The sequence below is a fragment of the Dryobates pubescens genome, chromosome 29 (assembly GCF_014839835.1).
Source record: "Dryobates pubescens isolate bDryPub1 chromosome 29, bDryPub1.pri, whole genome shotgun sequence".
In the NCBI taxonomy this organism is placed as follows: Eukaryota; Metazoa; Chordata; class Aves; order Piciformes; family Picidae; genus Dryobates; species Dryobates pubescens.
In genome coordinates this window covers 5,276,413-5,298,122 of record NC_071640.1, presented here as the reverse complement: position 1 = coordinate 5,298,122, position 21,710 = coordinate 5,276,413, and the positions used below count along the sequence as shown (strand labels likewise).

General features: G+C 42.2%; 1 protein-coding gene across 4 annotated transcripts in view; it reads right to left on the bottom strand.

Annotated features, from left to right (window-relative positions):
* Positions 1–21,160, bottom strand: part of CRB2 (crumbs cell polarity complex component 2) — a 45,788-nt gene extending 24,628 nt beyond the window's left edge. For 3 of the 4 annotated variants that reach the window (XM_009907472.2, XM_054174307.1, XM_054174306.1), the window contains exons 1-2: positions 10,245–10,480; positions 860–1,561 (exon numbers count right to left, since the gene is read on the bottom strand). In XM_009907472.2, coding sequence (XP_009905774.2) covers positions 860–1,561; positions 10,245–10,317 — 775 coding nt within the window. In that variant the 5' untranslated portion in view covers positions 10,318–10,480. Of the gene's footprint in view, positions 1–859; positions 1,562–10,244; positions 10,481–21,085 lie in introns of those variants that run through there. The other variant, XM_054174308.1, reaches the window with a different exon arrangement.
* Between the last annotated feature and the right edge of the window lie 550 nt (positions 21,161–21,710).

The window sequence follows — 21,710 nt, the reverse complement described above, 5'->3', positions numbered from 1 at the left end:
GGACTGCATTCCTGATGTTGCAACTTCTCCTCATTCCACTAGTAATGAGTAGCATTCCTTCACAGCAACCTAACTCTTTAAACACTTCAGTCTGTGACAACAAGGCACGCTGAGAAAGTTCATGTGCTAGGTGGTACCAGGCAGACGTGGGTGCAGTACAACTGCATTCCACTCTGATAAGCAGGGCTGGAGAAAGGAAAACCCCCCACTGCCTCCTTCACAGATAACTCACAGGTGTAGATTACTCTCCATGTTACCATTAGTAGAGATGCCCAAAACAGAGATACTTATGTAAAATGTCAAAAAATAATTTGCTAGGCTTGAAAGAACTGGAAAAGAAATCTGCAAATAAAAGCCATTCTATTCTGAGAAGTCTGCTTCCCTCAGCAAAATCCTGCAGGGCAAGACAAAGAACTACAGGCCAGACAGGCAGAGGTAAGTTATACTTGAAAACACTAAGTATCCATGTTCTGCTAATAAATCTCTTTTCTTGTATACCTCCTCTAATTTTGTACTGAGAGCTAATCACATCTACTTTGTATCTAGTACTTAAATCTCAGTCCATCCACTTCCACTCTTAGATCCATGTCTCTCAACATCCACAACGACCTATGGAAATCAAAGCCTCAACTAATGCCTGGATGCTGCAACAACAAACCCTGCACCACTATTCACATGCAGTACTGAATACTCCTCAAATATAAGTTGTGCAACAGAGATTTCATCTCACAGCTGTAAAACAGCTTCTTAGTGCCGCTACTAACTCTATAACACACAGTAGCAGCAGGCAAATTGTGGGAGTACAGGAACAGCAAGACATAACCCAACCGCCCGGCTAGTACATGAGCATGAAAGGTACCTGTGTAGCCGGGGACGCACTGGCACACATAGTGATCCATCTCATTCAGGCAGGTGCCATTGTTTCTACAGGGCCGGGATGCACACTCGTTGATGTCTATTTCACAGTTGTATCCTTGGAACCCCGGCACACAGAAACAGCTATACTCATCCACCCTGTCGCGGCAGATGGCTCCATTCTGGCAGGGGTTCGAGGCGCACTCATCAATGTTGTCTCTGCAGTTGGCCCCGGTGAAGCCAGGCTGGCAGATGCAGGAATAGTCCCCAGGACCCTCGACACATGTCCCGTTATTTAGGCAGGGGTGACTAGAGCACACAGAACTTTCTGTTTGGCAGCCTTCTCCATTCAGTCCTGTTTGGCATTTACAGGTGTATCCATTTACACTATCTACACATTCAAAATGAGGGTCTTTACAAGGGTTGCTCTCACACTCATTAATATTAATGTTACAATCAATACCTGTGAAGCCAGGCATACAGATGCATTCATATTCCAGGAGTCCTGGAGTTGCGTTGCAAATCCTAGGGGCAAGACACTTGGGTTTAACACATGCGTCATAGAGGAGTTCACAGTTTATGCCCATGTAGGCTACAGGTTCCGAGGGGCAAGTGCACTCATAACCCACTTCCAAATCTTTACAGCTCCCACCATTTTGACATGGGGATGAGGAACAGCTGCTATTATTGTCAGAATATGAAGTTCCTGTTGAGAAAAGAGACTTTTTGTTAGTCAGCATTCATAACCTTAAAGAAGAAAGTTCTGCTGATCACCACATATAAGTCAGAGGTTACCCACCTAAATTTCTGGCCACAGAGCAGAGGTAAAGCTCACAAACTAGGTAATGGTATCATAGAAATAGCTACTGTTTCTGGTGAAACAGGCCTGGCTTTGCCTACCATTGGGAATCAAGCAATCACTAGCATTTCACATCGAGTTTACATGAAGCTCTTTGCTCCTTTTGCTGCTTCCTGCATGTAACTGCGGGCCTCTGAGAAACTCCACAACACTGCAGGTGGAGAGCAGGCAGTTCCTCTTACACTACCCACAGCTCACTTGCTTGGCTCTCATTGCGCTACTGCTAGTCAAGAAATGTTTTAATGCGCCATGCTCCATGCTAAGGATATGCCAGGATCACACACCACAGCATCACTTCTCAGCTGACCTTACACATTCTTTCATTCATGCCATCATTATCCCAGTCCATATTTGGTCATGTTTGCCTTGTTCTGGTGCACCTTCCACACACCCAGTAGTTAATCTGTGTCAATGGTTTTCTGTCAACTCACTGCTCCATCAGCTCCTCAGTCTCTTTGTACCTGAAGGTGGAGTCATCAACTTCACAGCCTGAAAGGGACTTATAGGAGATTTCCATTTACAAAAGCCTGCTTCTGCCCTGACCTCCCCCCAAATTTATCTCACCAAAAGACTGCAGTGTTTCTAAGTCTTCTTTTAAGAGGCAGAGTTGATGGGGGAGGGGGCTCAGGGATTTAGACAGCACTTTCTCTTCCCAGCATCATCTCTACAGCCACCCCTCCCTTCACTCTCATGTGATGCTGGGGAGAGCTGCTGAGCATTGCACTGTCCAGCAATCTCATTATTCTGCCATCAACCCTTTTATTCTCAGATTCCCAGTCAGGCAGAAAACAAGGATGACGGAATCTGCCTGGAATCTCTGCAGCAATTAAGAGTGGGAGCCCAGGAAACTATGTGCAAAAGAGCTTTACTAGGCAGGAGCTCTGAGCCTTTGTGCACTTAATGAGTAACCAGTCCTGGCCTGCACTTTTCACAGGCCAGGAGCACAGCCCAGGATATAAAGAGACTAAATCCAGTGCACGTTCAGAATGACTTCTCTGATGCGCATCAGACTCCATCTGCAAAGTAATTCACATTCCAACAGAATCACCAAGCACTGCTAGGTGCCAAAGCCATTTCAAAGGCTACATGTATAGTTTTCCAGTTCCACTACAAGTAGTTTAAAATGCTTCTTGCAAATAAAGATAAGCATCAAATCCCTTTGCTGTCCCAAGTCTTTTCCAATGTTCTTTCACAACAGACACAACTTTTTGTACTCCCTCTATTGTGGCTCATCATATGACTGCAATGCTCAATAATCTCTATCAGTCATTAATGCCTGTGCATTACAAAAAGATTTGGTGACAAATCTATGGCCCCACAGTCACACACAACTTGCAGGCACAAAGGGTTTGAACCACTGCCAGACATCAAGTCAAGCAGGCACAAAGCTTTCACTAAAAAGTCAAAAGGCCATCTTGGCTTACCAAAGAACAGCAATATAGTAATTGGGAGAACTTCAATCTACTCTAAACTCACTATGATCATGAACAACAGCAGTGATTAACGTGCACTCATAATCTGTGGTGAATAACTAGTTACAAACAGGCCTACCTGGAGAAAAGCTATCTTTCTGCACTGTTACTGTATCAGTTCCAGCTACTTTCTATGATAAAACGTTACCTTAGTTATGTCTAGAATTGATGACTTCAGCAGGACTTATTTTGGAGGAAAATGTTTTTGGAACAAACATCCTGAAATAACACATCATGCTCATAAGCCATACATGGGGCAGGCTGGGAAAACTGCAGAGTAAATCAGAACAAATGAAACAATATCTAAATAACTTCAAAATTATTCTGCATACTGCAGCTTGCAGAAAATTACCCAAGTGTGTGCCCTACTCAGTAGAAGTTGCAGGCTTATTAACAACACTAACTCCAAGACTATATCATATACTCCCCTGTATACAGCATGCCTATAGTAACACTAGAATAGTTCCCAAGGACAAAACATGCCCCTGTGTAAACACAGTAAAACTGTAATATTCCTTCAGAGGCAGTGCTAAACTTCTGGGTAAATAATTCCACAGGTGAGACATTAACTCAAAACAGAATTCGTTTCAGAGCAATGTCAGAAAGGGGGATTTTGGCAGTGAGAAGTGAGCACAACACTTGTGCATTCAGCTTCCTGGCAACGCCAGCGTCTGCAAGCGTTCAGTGTATACATGGGTACCTAAAACTTAGCCTACCACCAAGCTTTAGAAAGAACACACACTGATAGGTTTAGCTCTGGTCTTGTTATTTTCATCCATCAGTCCTAGGGCATACAATGATTCCTCTCAGTTTTGGAATGGATTATTATTTGACTGTGAATAGCACATGAATATGCATCAAATGCTAATAACCATAATGTATAAATTAACTCTTCCTGCTGCACAATATAGCAACCATGAAAACGTGTAATTCAGACTATGCTCTTTCATGGAGATGACGAAAATCAGGTTGAAGTAGTCACTGAATGACAAGGGCTTATAGCTTTCCACAAAAGTAGTTGTTGTTGATTAGCAATGACAGGATTTTTCCTTTACATCTCATGAGAAGTGATGCTTATGAGTGAAAAAAAACATTTAAAAATACATTGCAGTCATACTATCCTGGAATCCTACTCTGAAATGAAACTGGAGAAGACACAGTTGCTTTGAAGAATATGTTTCCAGGCATTTAGGGGTGGATTAGGAGAAACTTCAAAGGCTAACAGAGTCCCATATAAAGTATTCAATGAGCTCTGTCACTACAGGCCTGGTTTTTCAGTTTAAAGGCTTTCCCTGAAAGATGAGGTTCATGACTTTTAGTATCACTTTAAGGCAAACAAGCTGCATTACCAGGCTTTGTTTTAATAATTTGCTTTAATAATTTTATACCTTTATACCTTAAATGATCTTGTCAAAGGGCATTTGCAGCAGCAATTAATCAGAAATTGATGAGATGCTGGGCAATTTGAGATCCCCCAGACAGCAGTTCACTGTCTCTCCCAGACAGTCCTGAGAAATCTCTTTATTTCAGTAAAGACATGATACTGCTGCACGACACTGGCAGAGAGAGGTCTGAGAAGTGATAAAGCCAGTGCAGGAGAAGGAGGTTCTCAAGGAGCTGTAGCAAAGTTTCTGTTCTTAAAAAACAAACTTTATCTGCTCTCCACAATCTCATATATATTGTGAAATCTCAGCCATAGTTTTCCCCACAAAGTGAGGCTGCATTGAGGTAACTTCTCCCAGAGCCTCCCCTCTCCGTCCTGACTTTATGCTAGCACTGCTGCCAGAAGGTTTTATTAGGCACCCAATGAGCTGCTAAGACAATGCACAGGACAAGGAGCTTCAATCATTTCCTTACTTCACTGTTTGTGAGATGCTATTTCAGCATTACTCACTGGCTGCTATGCTTTGGTTTTGCTTTTCACAATTTTTCAGTCTTGGGAAACTGTGACAGAGGATAGATGGCCTCAAGCTGAGGATACACCTGACCTCATGGAAGATGCTCAGAGCTTCACTGATAACAACCTTAGAGGTGCTTTTAATGGTCACTTAAAATTCCAACAGGGAAGTGGCAGCAATGGGGCTATCAGCCCAGAGATTACCCTGTTTCCTTCATAGTGAAGGACAATTTTGACAATTGACTATTACATTTTAAGAAATTTTATTTAATGTTATTTAAATTGAATAATATAAGGTCATAGAGGATGTGAGATTTGGCACTTCTATGCAGACAAATTATGGGAACATTAGTAATTATGAGAACTCACTAGTGTGAAGGACCCCCGGAGGAGAAAAGAGTTTACAAACTGCATCTCCTAGCACAGCACTTCTGGTTTCTCTTTAAAAAGTTGCAGTGGGCAGAACTCTGGCATATCCTTCTCTTGTTTTACTGACATACTTTGGGGAAATCCTGCTCCACTCTTACAAGTATTTATTTTTGCTTCCATAATTATGACCAAATCAGGACGCACTAAGTTCCTTTTGTGCTCGGATTTGTTATTGAGCTCCTGGATTTCCACGCGGTTCTAAATCTTGCTCCCTATGACTATCATCTTTTACAAAAAGGCACTGCAGGCTTGCAGAGAAGATGCTTTCTTCATGTGTATTTCACCTGCCCTAACCACTACAACTGGAAAAAATAAAACAAAATTCACACGTGAGAGGTGAGAAGAGGCTTCCCAGCACTAGCTTCCACCCACAGTAATAACTGAGCCAGAGGAATCATCAAGTGCTGAAGCATGAATGCTCCAAACCCCAGGCTGTGCCTCTGCTGATCACCCCAGCACACTTCCCACTAGAGAAAGATACTGAGGCAATAAAGGGAACCTCCCTCACCTCAAGTATTAGAGCAACACAACTACTAAATAAACTCTGAATAAAGGAATGGACAGAGTTAGGTCTCCATGACAACAAGAAGGCATGTGCTTATATTAGTAAATCCCTGCTGACCTCTGCTGATCTTTCCCTATCCTGGTCAGTGTAAAGGATTAGTGAAAGGGTACACACCGTGGCCTGTTCCCAGGATCCACACACCACAAAGACTGGACAAGCCTGAAAAGGTGCTTTCATGTTCACTCTCTCTCTTCCCCACCCTTGCTAACCCTGGAAGGATGGAATAACTGATATGGAAGATAATGGTGGGGGGGAGCAGCGGGGAGAAATAAAATCCATCGTCAGGAAATAACTTCAGTATATTCATTCAAGAAGTATACAAACCCTTTTTAGATGACTTTACACATCCTAGAGCTTTACATGGCCCATTTCCTTCTTGACACAGAGATTAAACCCTTTCTTCCCAGACTGGAGGCAAAGCACCTGCTTCCAGTAACACTGGCATCAGAAAACAAGGCCCTGAAATTCTCATAACATGCCAATAATAGGCACTGATTTTTCACCTAGTCTAAAATACTCCATAACCTGTAACTCCTTGTCCTGTTTAATACAGCAATGGGTATCTTCTGACAGCTGATTTAAGAGTAGGTTTTCTACTCAACATCAGAAAATGGGATGTGGGCATAGGAAACTTTCCAAAATACCAACGTTTGCTCACAACAGCTAAGCCTCTGAGCCACAGCAGCTTACCACCTCTGCCAACCATCACAAGAAGCTCTGTTGAAGAATTTGCTCCCACTTACCAGCTGCTCCCTCTCCTCTCAACTTCCCATTACCTTTTAATTTCCTGATCTTATGCTCAAGTGACTCCACCACTAGGATCAGGTATATTCAGTACCCCTCAAGATCCTGGTGCCCAGAGCCAAGTTCTTCCTCTCCACTTTCCCACAGCAACTATTTTTTTTTTTTTTAAATTGTCGTGCTAGTAGTATAAAAGGGAGAAGTGACCCTTCAATGAAAACACAGCTGAGATACTATCTGCTGGCTGAACCTAAACATTGTCATCTCTGGTTATCAGCTTATCAGATGTGACAATGTCTGTGAAGCAAGACATGACACTAGGACAAAACAACCCTCAAACCAAAGATTAGATAACCAAAAAGCAATGTTGGCAATCAGCAAATAGTACCTTTAAGACAATACTGAATAAATGGTCCAGCAAGATACTAGGGATCCTAGCAATGCCTCCAGCACCTTTCAGAAGAGTCATATTAAAAGGAGCTGTACTATTCATGGATGTATCCAAGTCAACTACCAGTTTGGATACTAATTTAGAAACCTTTAATGAAGTCCCTGCACATAGTTCAGATGGCAGCTTTTCCTGTTCAGACTGATCTTGTGCCTTCATCACTTCCCAGACTATTTCTGACATTGTTTTTCTTTGTTATTGGAGACCAACAAGTTCCAGTTCCACATTTATAGTGAATTTATAAAGATTTAGACCACTAGACTTTCATTAAGACAGGGATAAGAAGATCTGGCTCATTTCCCCTTGTGAAACAGGGTATTTACCACCTGAAAGAAGCAGAATACATATTCCTGGCTCTCTCCCACCCAGCTTGCCTGGTGAATTGCTGAACGGTGCCAAACAGTGGGCAGCAATCCATAGAGCTGAGCAGTGCCAATAGTATGGCCAGAGGCATTAACACCGTTAATCAGAACCATTACTTCAGGGAATTAAACTTGCTCTTAACACAGAACAAGGAGCCAGCTAACTTGTTTTCATTATCTGCTCACTGTTTCAATGCAGATTTGCAGATGTAGCCCCTATTATTATGCTTCTAGAACTTGAAGAAAGACAGGAGCTATAAATCTGTGGTTTATGATAGTATTGCATATATTGCCACCGTAACTCTTTGATCTTCTATGCTTATGACACTCCAGTATTTTCCCTTAATAAACACTCCTCCAAGCTGGCCTCCATGGTTTACACATTCTCTGATCTCTCAGCCATTTCCACAGATCAAACACTAAGACTGGGGGTTTCCTGTGTATCCAGTTAACTAGATTGAGTCACAAGCTTTAATTTCCAATTCGTATTTAAATACACTGACAATCAACAAAACAGTTGAAGGGATTGTATTTCTTTGTTTCCATCTTCTGAAGACAGAAACAGTTAAACTGTCTCTATGTCTGAGCTAATCTCAAGAGCTTGCATTAGTGCAGATAGCAAACTGCCACAAAAAAAAGGTTTCTTTGCACATGTTCTCTCTCAATAGGTGTCCCAAGCATTCTGCAGGGCCAAAGGTATGCGAATTACTGTGCACAATGTTGGCTAAAGCTATGGGAACAAAAATGAACAGACACTCACTCTGTCCTCCAGAATATCCTTTAGAACACAATACTTTAAGCTGTGAGATACTGTGCTCATTACACAGACAGCAGCAGCAAACTGGAGTCACAGGCAGAGTCTGTACCACTGTCCCTCTGGAATTTATTTTAAACAACTAAAGATAGTGCGGACTGGGCTGCAGGGTGGCCTTATGGTTACAGCTTGCAACAGGCCATCTAAATAATCTGAATTTTCTCAAAAGTTCTGAAAAAACCCCAAACACTTAGCCACTCTGCTTCACTGACATTTAGATTCAGCCAATTAGAAACTATATAAAAAGTTATATGCCTCACAAGGGTAAGAAAATACATTTTCCTATGGCCTTAAAATTCTGTAAGTGCTACATAAGTAGTACCATTCACTAGTTAAAACCTGGCAGAATTCTCCTTACAACATAAGACCAGGTTGAATGTCTGGAAACTACCCCTCTCCTTAAGCATGGCTACATGTAGATGTGTCATCCACCTGTACTCCAAAAGAAAAGAGTCTCAGTAAATCACTGTTCCAGGAAAGAGCTTCACCCACGAGTGAAAAGCTATCGGTGCAATGGCCAAACGGCACAAATCCCCAGAAATATGCCAGCTCTCTGGCAGCTGCATACTGAGCAACACCCTGCATGCAATGGGCCTTCCTTCTGCACAATACAAAGCTACCGTAATTGCTTCACACTCCAAACCAGTAGCTATGGTTACTAGGTACAAAAGACAATCCTGCTGCTTCCCTGCGGCAGAGGAATTCCAGGCACTTGGAATGAACACACCAAACAAAGAAGCTGGTTTAAAGAAAGGGGGGGGGGGGGGGGGGAAGAGTTTTGATTTTTGCCTGATTTTACCTTTCATACTTATAGTTTGAAGTGACCAGAGCAAAGGAAACTTAGAGAGGCTTCAGAGGAAAAAAACAAAACACCAAAACAAAACACCAAAACAACCCAAGACTGTTGGGGAATCAAAGGAAAAGCTGAAAACTTTCTCAGACTCTCAAATAGTACATAAGCATCACTCACTACTGTGAGAAAATGCCAAACATAGCATTCAGCACCTATCTGCAGAGAAAAGGCACTTTTTTTTTTTACAGTATTCTCTGTATGTTCTCCATATTTTACCTTCACTTCTTCATGTCACTGATCACTCCTGTCCAAGCTCATTAGAAACCAAACAGAACTTTTATGTACTGATGCTGGTCTGGCCGTGCCGAGGACAGGATAAGGAGGCAGGTTCAATCCCAATCATACTTTCCAGTAAAAGGTTGGGAATGTTCCTTACATGACCTTGTAATCTCTAGATGACTAAAACAGATGTCTAGGCCCAGGAGATCTCCAGGCACCCATTCCAGATGAAACAGAGAAATCTCTTTTTCTGGGAGTAGAGGAAATTGTACACAAGTGTGACTTTTGGAGCCCAAAGACATGTTTATGTGAACTGAAAGAATCCCAACATATACTCCCCTATACTCCTCTTTTACCTCGATGTATTTCTAAGGTATGTAGAATGGAAATAAAGTTCTGTGTTTCTTCCATATAGGCACCATGAAATTCAGAACTTTTCAATGATTACTATAATAGCTGAAATTGCACATACTTTTTAGCTGTTGTGAATAAATGCAGATATACATGTGCACAGGGAGAAAGAGTAAAGGAGACAAGCAATAAACAGGAGAAACATATCTAGAATGAAATGCCTGTTTACCTTGCAGAGAAGTTTTCAGGCTTCAATTTTAACTGTGAGCATGACATTTTCTTCAGCTCCCTTTGCAATAAAAGGGCAGATCACAGATTTTATCCAAAGTTACTGCATAGAAGCTGGGTAAGAATCAGACACAGAAAACTAAGAACTTACCCCAAAACAAGAGGAAAAGTGGCAGCAGGAGAGCAGCACTATATGTCCTGGAGGTAGTTTTCTTTAATTCCATGACAAGTCTAGGAATGGCTGTTCTAAAAACTTCTGGGGAGAAACAGTAGTTGGAAACTAGTAAATACCAGCTCTCCCCACATCACGGACTTTGGAGAATTCTCTCTACTCCAGGCACTAGCTCCATGCTCTGCCGAATTGAGGACTAGCACTAACAGAGTGGACAGAGTCCCTGTCCACTCTCAATGCTTCACTCATGTTCCTGGAACAAAGGGAAAACACTGCCTGGATTACATGGATTGAACTGCTCAGGGCAAAGCCAGATGGATTTACAGGCACAGCAGCCAGAGGGCTTACAGGAATCTGAGAATCCATGCTGTCAAAGGTGGTAAGAAACTCAAGAACTGGAAGACTTGCAGGACAATGCCAAAAAGAACCACCACCCTGTGTGGGTGTTCCACTTTCTGTTCTTTGAACTCCCTCTATATAGTGAAGAAAATCTTGGCATCTCACTCCATAGCTGTGACAGGAACTCAGAACAAGCTTGGGGGCAGTGGTAGCCAGAGGTCATTTCTAGGATGCAGGTTTCCGTATCAGCTCATATTTGCAAACAAATTCCAGAGGGAGATCAGTCACAATTTTCTGATAGAGGTTGTTTTGTTCAAAGATAAAATAAGACAAAAGACAAAAGCACACTGCTAATCCCAAAGAATAGTTAGTCCACCTCAGTCTTTACTGCCATTTCTCACACATCACAAGACGTGTGAACCAAGACATACAAACCCACAGTCCTGTGGGTACATGAACCCTCCTCTCAATGTAGAAATTGTAGAGATCAGCAGTAGTATTCACATAACACAAGTACCAAATCACATCACCACCTTTAGATGCATGGGCATAGTTTTAGAAGCAGAAAAAAAATTCATCAGTGTCCGTTATTTAAAGAGAGTAACTGGAAGAAGACAGAGACCACACTTAGTTGTGACCTACTAAGTAGCTCCAAATCCACATCACAATTGGATTAAAATTAACTGTAACGAGAATTACGTACATTCCCTCACCCTTCCACTGACAACTAAAAATAGAAGGCAGGTAAGATGCTGTGCAAATTCCCAGTTTAAACAAGAAATATGTGAGATAGCACAAAAATAGTGCAGATAGATCCAGGCTGCACATGATGAAACAACAGTGATCCTACAATGAGTAGTTTATATTATCCCAGCATCCCTGCAGAGCAGACAGAGGGTGATGGCCCATGGGCAGGGAAATGGGATATTTACTGCACTGTTTTTACCTTCAGTGCAGAAAGCAAAGCAGCCACAGCAAGAGTGTTTCCACTGCCAAAACACTGTGTTTCAGGAACAAATGGTTCATCTCACTGTCCTGCCTTGGAATGTTCCAAAGATGATATATCACATGTTATCAACCTTATCTGGACCACCCTGCCCCCACTTTCATCTCTGGTGTCTTCAGCCTGTTTTCTCAAGACCAGCCACCGTATTAGTTTCTTGCTAGTTACCACCACCATCTGGAACTCATTTCTCTCTCTTTAGACTCTCATTCTGCTGTCAGGGGACATAACCAAACACTGACACATGCAGAACCTTTCTGCTCAGAAACTTCACCTCACCTGCACGAATTATCCTCCCAACAACTCACCTTTTCCAAATCAAACCAATTACATATGAATTCTTTGCACAATTAACACTGCAACAAAGCACCACTCTTCCCCAACTGAATATAGCCACTTCTGTAAGTTGGCTAGGGCCATACTTCACAGTACTTGGAAAATAAAGATACCCATAGCAATTTATGACTCATGTGTGTACCTGAAGGACATGCTCAGCTTTCACAAGAATTACTGTACCAAATCCCCACGCATAAGAAAGTGGAGATCCTCCCACAGACGCTTGGGACTCATGCAGCTCTGCTGCTACTGCTGTGTGATGTGGATTGTGGCACCTCACACCCCTGACAGAGCCATTGGCTACCAAAAATGTGTTACACACAAGCTAAACTCAGAAAAGAGCAACACAGTTTTGCAGAGGCTGAACAATTAAAAAGCTCCAGAGAAGAACATTGTTGATGCCTCTCAATACATTTGAGACAATGTCTTAAGCAGTAGCTTCTTGTGCTAGTGACTGAGTTTTAGTCTGGAGTCTTCTCTTGGTCTTTCTGCCATTAGGGTTAATGCTGATGGGTTCAAACTGAACTGCACCCATGGCCAGTATGTCAGCAATATCACACATGCAGGAGTGCTATGAATGGTACCTTTTTGAAGTTACCATTTCATGCATTTGTCATGCCAGGGTTTGGACTTGAGCAGCCTGAGAAATGGCAGTAGTATACGGTTCTCAGACAAAATCTTCCACAGAGGGAGGTGAGACGCTCATGCCTGTACTGATGCCAGGACACACATATTGTGAGTTCTGGGGCTGGAGCAGGTTATGAGGGGTGATGTTCTTGACAAAAAAACGCATTCTTCTGTCCTCTCTGACCACTCTTAACTGCTAGCACTCCCAAGGCCTCTGTTGGGACTTAAAACTTGTTTAGAGTTGCTCAAAACCCAAGCTAATGAAGCCCACACAGGTTAAGACATCTGACTTCCTTATAATAATCAAAATACCTTAATCCAGTGTTAACCTGTGAGGATACTAGAATTTATTATTTTTTCAACATTCATGGTTTCAGTTTTATGAGATTTTGCCAGCATAAATGGCAAAGCATTTCTGTGCTGGACCCTTGGGCATACAAAAGCCAGTGTGGATATTAACCAGCTTAGTCCAATTAAAGGACCCTAATGCAGCTCTGGTAAGGCCCTGATTTGTTAGGCTTGACTACATTTCCAAAGAAGGAGCACAATTGGGTGGATTTGTTATCTAAAGCATAAGCTCCAAGTCCTTAGTCATCCTTGCTAAAGCCTTCCCCAAACCGGCCATGGTTTGTGCTACCTCCGCATCACCGCAATCCAACCTCAGCATAATCTGCTCTTTAACATAGTATTAAAACTAGAGCCAAAGGACACAGCTGCTTTCGTCTGTGTGACACTCATTACCAGAGACTTAAGGACAGCAGAACAGCAAGGCTTCTATTCTCAGCCAGCAGGCAGGAAACTTTGCAAGCCGGAAACACATGCCATGAAAATGGGGCAGCAGTAGGCAAGCTGGATTAAGAGAAAAGGGAGAGAGGAGGTCTGGGGTACTCAGAAGATCCTTTATGTCCTCTGATTCTGTAATTTTTTTTTTGTATGCTTTTTGCAAAACAATCCTATACAGTTTTCTACAAACAGTTCAGAATGCACAGTGCAGGGAAGTACCTAAGCAAAACAGCCTGTGCTTTCTATTTAGAGAACAATGTATGCTTGCAGGGTTTCACCATCATTCCTTACACAGGGCTTAAAATAATCTTAATATTACAGATTAGATACTGAAGCTTAGAGGTGTGGTATGACAGACAATACCACAGACAGAAGCCTGTCTGAATAAAAGCGTTGCTACCTCCTGTCATAGGCACATGCTGCAGCTGCCTCAGAGGAGAGAGCCTCACCTTCCCTCCATACAGTTGTGGAAATCTCACCAATGACTGCAACCTACTTTTCTGAATTGAACAATGCAAACTAACAACATCAAAATCTTCTGATTTTTTTTCCCCAGCTTCACCCTCTGAGGGTTATTAGGTACAATCATAAACAAAGAAGTCCAAACTAACAGTGGCTGTGGACTTGGGAAGTTGAGCTGGTTAAGAAACAAACTTCCAACTCTACTCAAAAACAGAGTGAAAAAAAAATATAAAAATTAGCTTCAGTATGCTTTTCCGCTCTCAATCACCACTGAGAAGTGCCAGAGACATTTTTTTTTTAAGTTCAGGTTTGGGAATTTTCAGTCTACAGACTCACAGGTCAATTCTGTAAACTGAAAAGTCCAAACAGAGTTTAGTGATATAATGCTGGAGGGCTCTCCAGAGTCCAATCGCTAACTTGAAATTTGCTTTTTCCTGTAACAGTAAAGGTTTTTGCCCTTAATGTGCACTACCACTACTTTCCACGTGCCCACTAGATGTCCCTTCAGCACTGCACAAATTCAAGCAAAGGCCACCGTGTGGAAATGAGTTGAAAAGAAATTCACTACCACCAACACTGCCAAACCAACACAACTAGACACATCCTGAGATGCTGCAGAACTGTGCCAAGCAGCACACTGAACACTGTGACACTTTCTGCAACAGCCATGTGTCAGAGAAGCAAAGGAAATAAGTCTGTGAGTCAAAACTTTAAAGCAATTAAAACCTGGCAAAATCACATAAAATTTCCAGTCTCAAGACATCCTCTTTTCACTTTTTAAGACACAAATTTAGTTTCTTACCACTTCTAAGCAGAATTGCTGTCAAAGAAATTCTGTCTGAGTGTTGAGCATATGACACTGCTCAGTCCTAGGTAATGGCAATGAAATAATTAGCATGACAAGAAACAGCAGGAAGGTTGCTCTGCAGTAACTTGATACAGCAGTGCGATGGATGGTCAGAGTTCTGAACCAGTCTGACTTTACAGTTTTATCTGAAATGGATTGTTCTGCCTCAGGAGTGTTGGCAAAGAATAGGATTTGTCCAGGACAAAGGCAGCATGAACATTTGTTTATGAGAATTTCTTATGAAACCTCTAGGTGGGTAAGGCTGAATGCAGCACACCATACAGGGCAATTTGGGGTCTAACTCTTCCCACACAAGCAGCCCGGCAAGCCTGGCCAGCAGGTGCCATCCTGTGATGCACCAGTGACGGGGCTCAAAGGTGTGATTTATGTCAGTCACACAGCTACAAACAGCAAACAAAACCTTCAAGGAAATCTGCCAAAACTGAAACACCACCGGGTCTTCCTAAAAGAATATCACTTCTACAAAGAAAAAACAGCTTAAGCAGAACTTGTTCTAATCAGGGTCACCAGCAATTTCTGGGAGGACTCTTGTATTTGTCTGCAGACTGTGGGAAGTCTAGGGTTAGGATCTGAAAGGACAAAACGGTACCAGATTTGCCTGAAATCACTGACTGCCTTGTAACATTGGCTGCTTGTGCCTCATTTCCAAAAAGACTGCACTGCAAGAACCCTAACAAGGATCTCCAATACATGAGTAGTGCCTATAGCTTCCTCTCCAATAGATAAGCCCACTCACAACAGACACAGACCAGGCTGCAGTGAAGACAGGGCCATACTTCAGCCAAGTTATCTCTAAAGGAAGTTGCAGAACTCAGGCTTTAACCATGTATGTCCTCTTTGATCTATGTGAGACCCTGCTGGAGTGCTGCAGGTCAGATTTAAGGTCCTTTGATCCTCTTCCACTGCTTACAGCTGCCTCAGTGGAGGTGAATCCTTTCCAGGGGGCCCCCTGGCAGATGGGAAGCTGAGAATGTTGATCAGCTAACAAGAGTGAAAAAATGCTCTTAGGCAAAAGTTTCTGCATTAAAGTGGAAAGAAAGATGGAGATAGCAGAAAGAAGGATGTGTCCAATACACTGCTTGGATCTAGGAGTGTCCTCAAGTTGTGTTGACTGTTGAGAGGCATTCTTCCTTCTGTTTTTGTCAAAATAATCCAATGTGCCTGTAAATACCCCTTTTCACGACTGTCACTGCTCAGAGACAGTCTCTCAAGCCACTGGAGGGCACTGCTGGGCAGTTTACTGATCTTGGTTGGTCTTGCTTTGAAGGCAACCTTCTGAATTAGCATGTGTTTGTTGCAAATGTCTGCATGGCTGTCTGCAGTGCTGGAGTCAGACTTCAGGGCAAAAGTAAAACGCTCAGCCATAACCAAAGGAGCCCTGTATCCCACAGCAGAGCCCAGGTGAAACGAACCTTGTAACACAAACGTTTGCACCCTGTGAAAGCCAAGGAAAAGGGAATTTTGGTAAAGTCCCCAGCTGGACGTGGAAAAAAAGACACCTGCACCATGTGATCTGTGCATGTTCTGAAGCAGTCTAGCCTCCAGTATATGGCATCCATTTGCCATGGAAATAATGCCTTTGAATACTGCATAAACCAGCGAGCTCTGCCTCATTTTCCTTACAGATGTAATCTCTGTGGTCTTTCACATACTTCATTCACACAGTCTGCTCTGTAATGAGGCCTCTGGGAAAAATGGACATTCTAACCATATATGGCAGGAGGCAAGAAGCACAATGGATGCAGACCACGGATGTGCCACATGCTGAGGAATGAGTAATTTTCTCCAAGAAGCCAAAGCTGTGGGGCTTGCACTTGTGCACTGGCACCTTAACGAGCATTCCATACAAGAAAGACTCCTATTGCCTCCAAAGCTAATCCAGGTAACTAAACAGACACATTTGTCAATATGAAGGCAAGACACAACTGTACACAAACAGTGCTACCTACAATTTCCTGACTCATAAGCTGGGGATATTGTCCAGCTACTTTCAGTATCCCAGGCTCACACACTCCTGACTTTCCAGGCCATGTCCCACACCAGTATTAGCAGAACTGTGCCACAGTGACAGAATAGGAACCATCTCTGAGGTTAACCTCTGTTCTAAGAGTTTTTCACAAATTGAAGCTGCCACATGAGCCAATTTTTTCCTCTTCACAGATAGACTTGTAATGTCTTGGCCACTGTCACTTGTACTATACAGCATTAAATGAAAATGCCTTCAATTCCATTTCTACCTCTCTGCAAAGCTTTTGGGAGCATAGGTTCCTTTTGCTTCTTAATTTCCTTTAATTCAGGACAAGCATTGGCCAGAATGCAGCATAAGCATTAATCACCACACAGCACCCAGGATTTCTGAGATTGCTGAGACTTTACAGCTTCATTTCACTTAGGTAAAAAATTAACTTGCAATACTGTCAACTGTATGAGCTCTTACAACTGGGAGAATCACACAGCTATTGATTACTCATTTTTCTCTGTTGGTCAGAGATGTACCTAAAGTGGCCTTCAAGAGTGCCTACTACTTTTGAATAAGCCAGCACCCCTTATTATAGCAACCAACTTTCAGGACTGCATAAATGAGAAAACAAAAGCAACCAAAATGCATGGCAGAAAGCCAGGAATGTCAGCACACTGGTTTTCTACTTTGAAACAGTTCCTTCACACTCAGAGGTTACATCCTTCAGACATGATTTTAAAACAGAACATACAATCCTGACTATTAACTTCAACACTAGTATATACTTAATTGCAATTTCCTTGTTTATTTTCCCTCAGTAACTTAACCCTGTTGTCAATTTCTGTAAAATCCTAAAGCTGACACTTTGTATTCCCACCACCAAATGTCCACTAGAGTTAATACTGAAACCAAACCAAACCACAGTTCATTCTTTTCCCTTGACATCAAAGCTCATAATCCTCCATTAAATTAGCCAGTAAGGACAGTGATTTGCTGATTCTCCAGCAAAGGACTCAATCTCTTGTCTTTTTCTATTTCTTGTCAGAAAATGTACTTCAATTACAAGCACATCCTTGTGGGCTGATAGAATCTCACTGTTAGGTCAGAACAGGTTCCTACAGCTTAGGAACCAAATAGCTTATTTGGGCAGTAACAGACAGGAACTGCCGTGGTAGGAATGGAACACAATGCTTCCCAATTCATTCATCCATCTTCAACTGAAACTGAGCTTCCAGGGGTGAAATAAGGTCAAAACAAAGTAAAGAGTGAAATAGAATCTGCCCAACAAGAAGTCAGGTGTCAGGCACCCGGTCCACAGAGCCTGACCAAGGACAAAACGGTCATTCTCTGTTAGCTGTGGTAGGATGTTGGGAATTTTGAGCAGATGTTAATAGGATGAATACATACTAGTGGTACAGTCTCAGAATAATAATGTGCTGAATACCAAATGCATATTGATCTCCTGAAGTGCACAGTCAGAACATCTAACAGCTCTAGAGAGAGCAGGCAAACACTCAAAGGGGTGGGGGGAGAAAAAGAGAAGATGCTTTGGACTGGAGAGCTTTATCGGTTAAAGCCTTGAGGCACACAGGGAATGTTAAAACCCTACTGCACAAACAGACACAGACGAGGGATGCCAAGGATGCACACTTTGTGCACAGGAACGAAAGAATGAATTTACAGAATTTGTATGATTGTAACAGATCTAAACCACTTCTTGTGTGTCTTGTACAATATTAGAATCAGGAAGAGCCTAAATAGAAAACCAAATCCTTACTGCACTGTCTTGGTGGATCAAACCTGTGGGAAAAGGAAAGGTTAACACCAGTGACACAGAGAATGCAGATATGTTCAAAAGAAATTCAAAGGGAAATCCTTTCTATTTTAATGGCCTGAGTTGTTACTAGTAAAGCAGATCAGGGCTTTGTTCTAAATGAAATCTCATTTCTAACCCGCAGTGTCTTCTTCAACAGCAAGACATTTGAAAGCTCTTTTTAAAATAAGGGTTGTGTAACCGGAAAATGAAATGAATTCTCTTTGCTTTGATATCTGTTTAGTTTGGCACTGTCCACACCATCAGAAGCAAGATACTATCCTCTGCTCTCTACCAGAGGTCCAAGTGGTGCAGCAATGGCACATGTTCTCTGCTCCACGGTACTGATCCAGTGTTTTCACCACCTCATAAAAGGATGTAGCTCACTGCAGTAGCACAAGACTCCAGGACAACAGGACTGCAAATTGCCAGCTTGTTCAGAGGTGGTTTTCTTTTTCATGAGCTACAGGTCAGACTAAGCTGAACTAACAAAGAGATCCTCGTAAAATTCACTCTCAGCAGTGCCACCTCTATCATAATTCTACAAACTCTGGTCAATAGTATTATATATCCACTGAACCACTGAGGACATTAAGCAAACAGATTGAAGAGATGAGAAAAGATTCCAGTTGTCCTGAGCTTCCCACTCTCAGACCACAAAACCACACTCTCACATGAAATGGGGAATGAAAACTCAAGGGACATTTTAATCCCACACCTCTGCTCTGATTAATAATCCTACTTTATCAATATTTGATAGAGCTGTTATTGTGTCTCCTCTGACCATTACACTTTTCATACAACACTGAATTACACTGCCCTGTAGCAATGCGACAGCCCTGCACTCTTTCCAAGGTAATACAGATAGAAACCATGGTACCTCCTTTCCTACCACAATGCGTTTCCTGAAGACCCTGCTTGAAGACCAGCCTATGAGATCAGCTGCTATAGCATACACAACTGGGTAACTATTTATGCAGAGATGTACTGACACAGTCCTAAATGACCCCTTCCTTTGTAGCCCACTATACCACATCATATGGAAAAGAAAATATATTCATATCCCGAAAGCTGCCCCAAAACACAAATAGCCTTGAGCACAACAGCAGTTCCAGTGTACACCGGAACAGAGAACCACAGTTAACAAGGCACAAAAGCAGTAACTACAAGAAAAACTATAAAGTGCTGAGGAGGAGGATATAGACTACCCTGTGCTGAACATAACAGAACTTCTCAACCCTTGCCACAAACCCTTTATTCATATCACACAAACTCACTCAGATGAGTACAACATTAGCTATGCTGTTGTGGTTGCATTTCCAGAGGGTTAAGAGGTTGCTGCTGCTGCCCAATTACTCATCAGCACAGTTCCACAAGAGATACTCCCCCTCTGCCTTGCACGTGTTACTGCAAATGCAGTTAACTCCCAAACCAGATGTTGCTAACATGATCAAGAATATTAACTCAGCAATTGCAAGTGCTTTAACTGCTGTGAATTGCTTAAGCAAACAGCAGCTCAAGAACAATTACGTGCAGCTACATGAAAAGTAAAACATTCCACAATCCACATCACAGTCTTTAAGGATTCTCTTTGGAAAACAGAATCCATACTCAAAATTCTCTGTCAGCACAGAATTGTCACATTTAGTCCCTGCTGCTGAAGAACTGAGACACAGGGAAAAGCAGTACAAATACCCAGACAGAGAAAGGGCTTTTCCTATGTACTTTTTAGTCTCTCAGTTTCTGAATACTCTACCTTCCATCTGCAAGGGATCTTATTTAAAACACACATGAAAAAATAAAAATCAAACAAACATTAAAGAGTGGTAACCAGAGTGCAAACCTGTATTTTCAGCACCTAGAATGGAGCCTCCAAAGATCCAAGTCCAGTCAGTATTTCTTGTGCTCTCATTCTGCAGAGTCCAGTACATACAGAATTTCTTTGGAGAGCAAGGGAAAGAACTGGCGCACACAGAGATCACATCAAAAAGATTTCTGCAGCTTGTGGAACATCAAGCAGAGATATTAAAATGGGAAAATTAAAACTAAACAAGAAGTTTTGAGGCATTCATGGGACAACAGATAGCAGCCAAAGTGCCAGAAAAAGCCAGAGAGCTTGTTAGCTACTATATGCCTTCTACACTTACCATCTGACTAAAAGCCCAGTGAAGTAATTAAAGATAGCTAACTATTACAGTAGCTCTGGTTCAGGCCCACAGGGAGCATGCTACTAGGGAGCTCAGTCCTTCCACACTTCAGCAGATTATGACAAATGTGAGATTGTCAAACGTCAGAAAAGCTATGGAGAGAAGGTCTAAGTCCTGAGTTACATCTGTCCAGTGAGTTAAAAACACTAGAAGATGGTAGCTTTGAGAGAACTTCTGTGTCATCTGTTCTGTCTTTAGAGAGAAGAGATGAGATTGCATTTTATTTTTTCACAGCAACAATACAAGCATAAAAAAGCAAAGAGACAGAGGTGTTATAAGCAAAGCGCAAGAAAGGGAAAAAAGATAAAGTTCCTTTGCTGGAGATTATCACACCGTGAAATCCTGTTTGTAATGACCCATCAGAAAAATGCCTCAATTACTACAGGTTGGGATAAGCAAAGGGGCAAGCACAGATACTTAACCTCAGAGACAGAAGATCCCCAAGGATGGGCTGGTTATCCACACCACATTATCCACACCACACAGCAAGGCAGGTCAATGACTGCAAGGAGTACAAGAGCAGAACTAAGGCTTGGTGTTGTAATCAGCCCTGGCATGGTAGCATTTACTGGAGTGTTCATGCAAATTCTGAGTAGTGGAGCTCCGGAGAGGTATCAAGTGACAGAGTAAAGCTTTTGGTCATTTGTTTCCACTCCTAGGTAGGTAGGGAAAAAAAAAAAAGAAAAAGTGGCAAGTACAGAAAACAACATGTAAATGGAAGGAACTAAATGTTATCAACACATAGTGGAAAGGGCTGAATGGGGCCTGTCAAGTTATGTGTCCCCATCACAAAACATGCTAGCAAGGTTTAAGACAGCAGAACCAATTCTGAGGGACACAATGCTTTAGATATAATAAAGGAGGTTTGAAGATGCTACAATTTAGCATGTTTGCCAGAAGGTCCTTTACTAAAACCACTTTAAATGGTAACTTGTTCAATTGGAGAGGCTCTTTCTGCCATGAGCTGTGAAAGGACATTAGTTCCCAATTTTGTTTTTGAAGGATGTTTCGGATACTGATTTCTATTTCACCCTCAACATAGGTTAT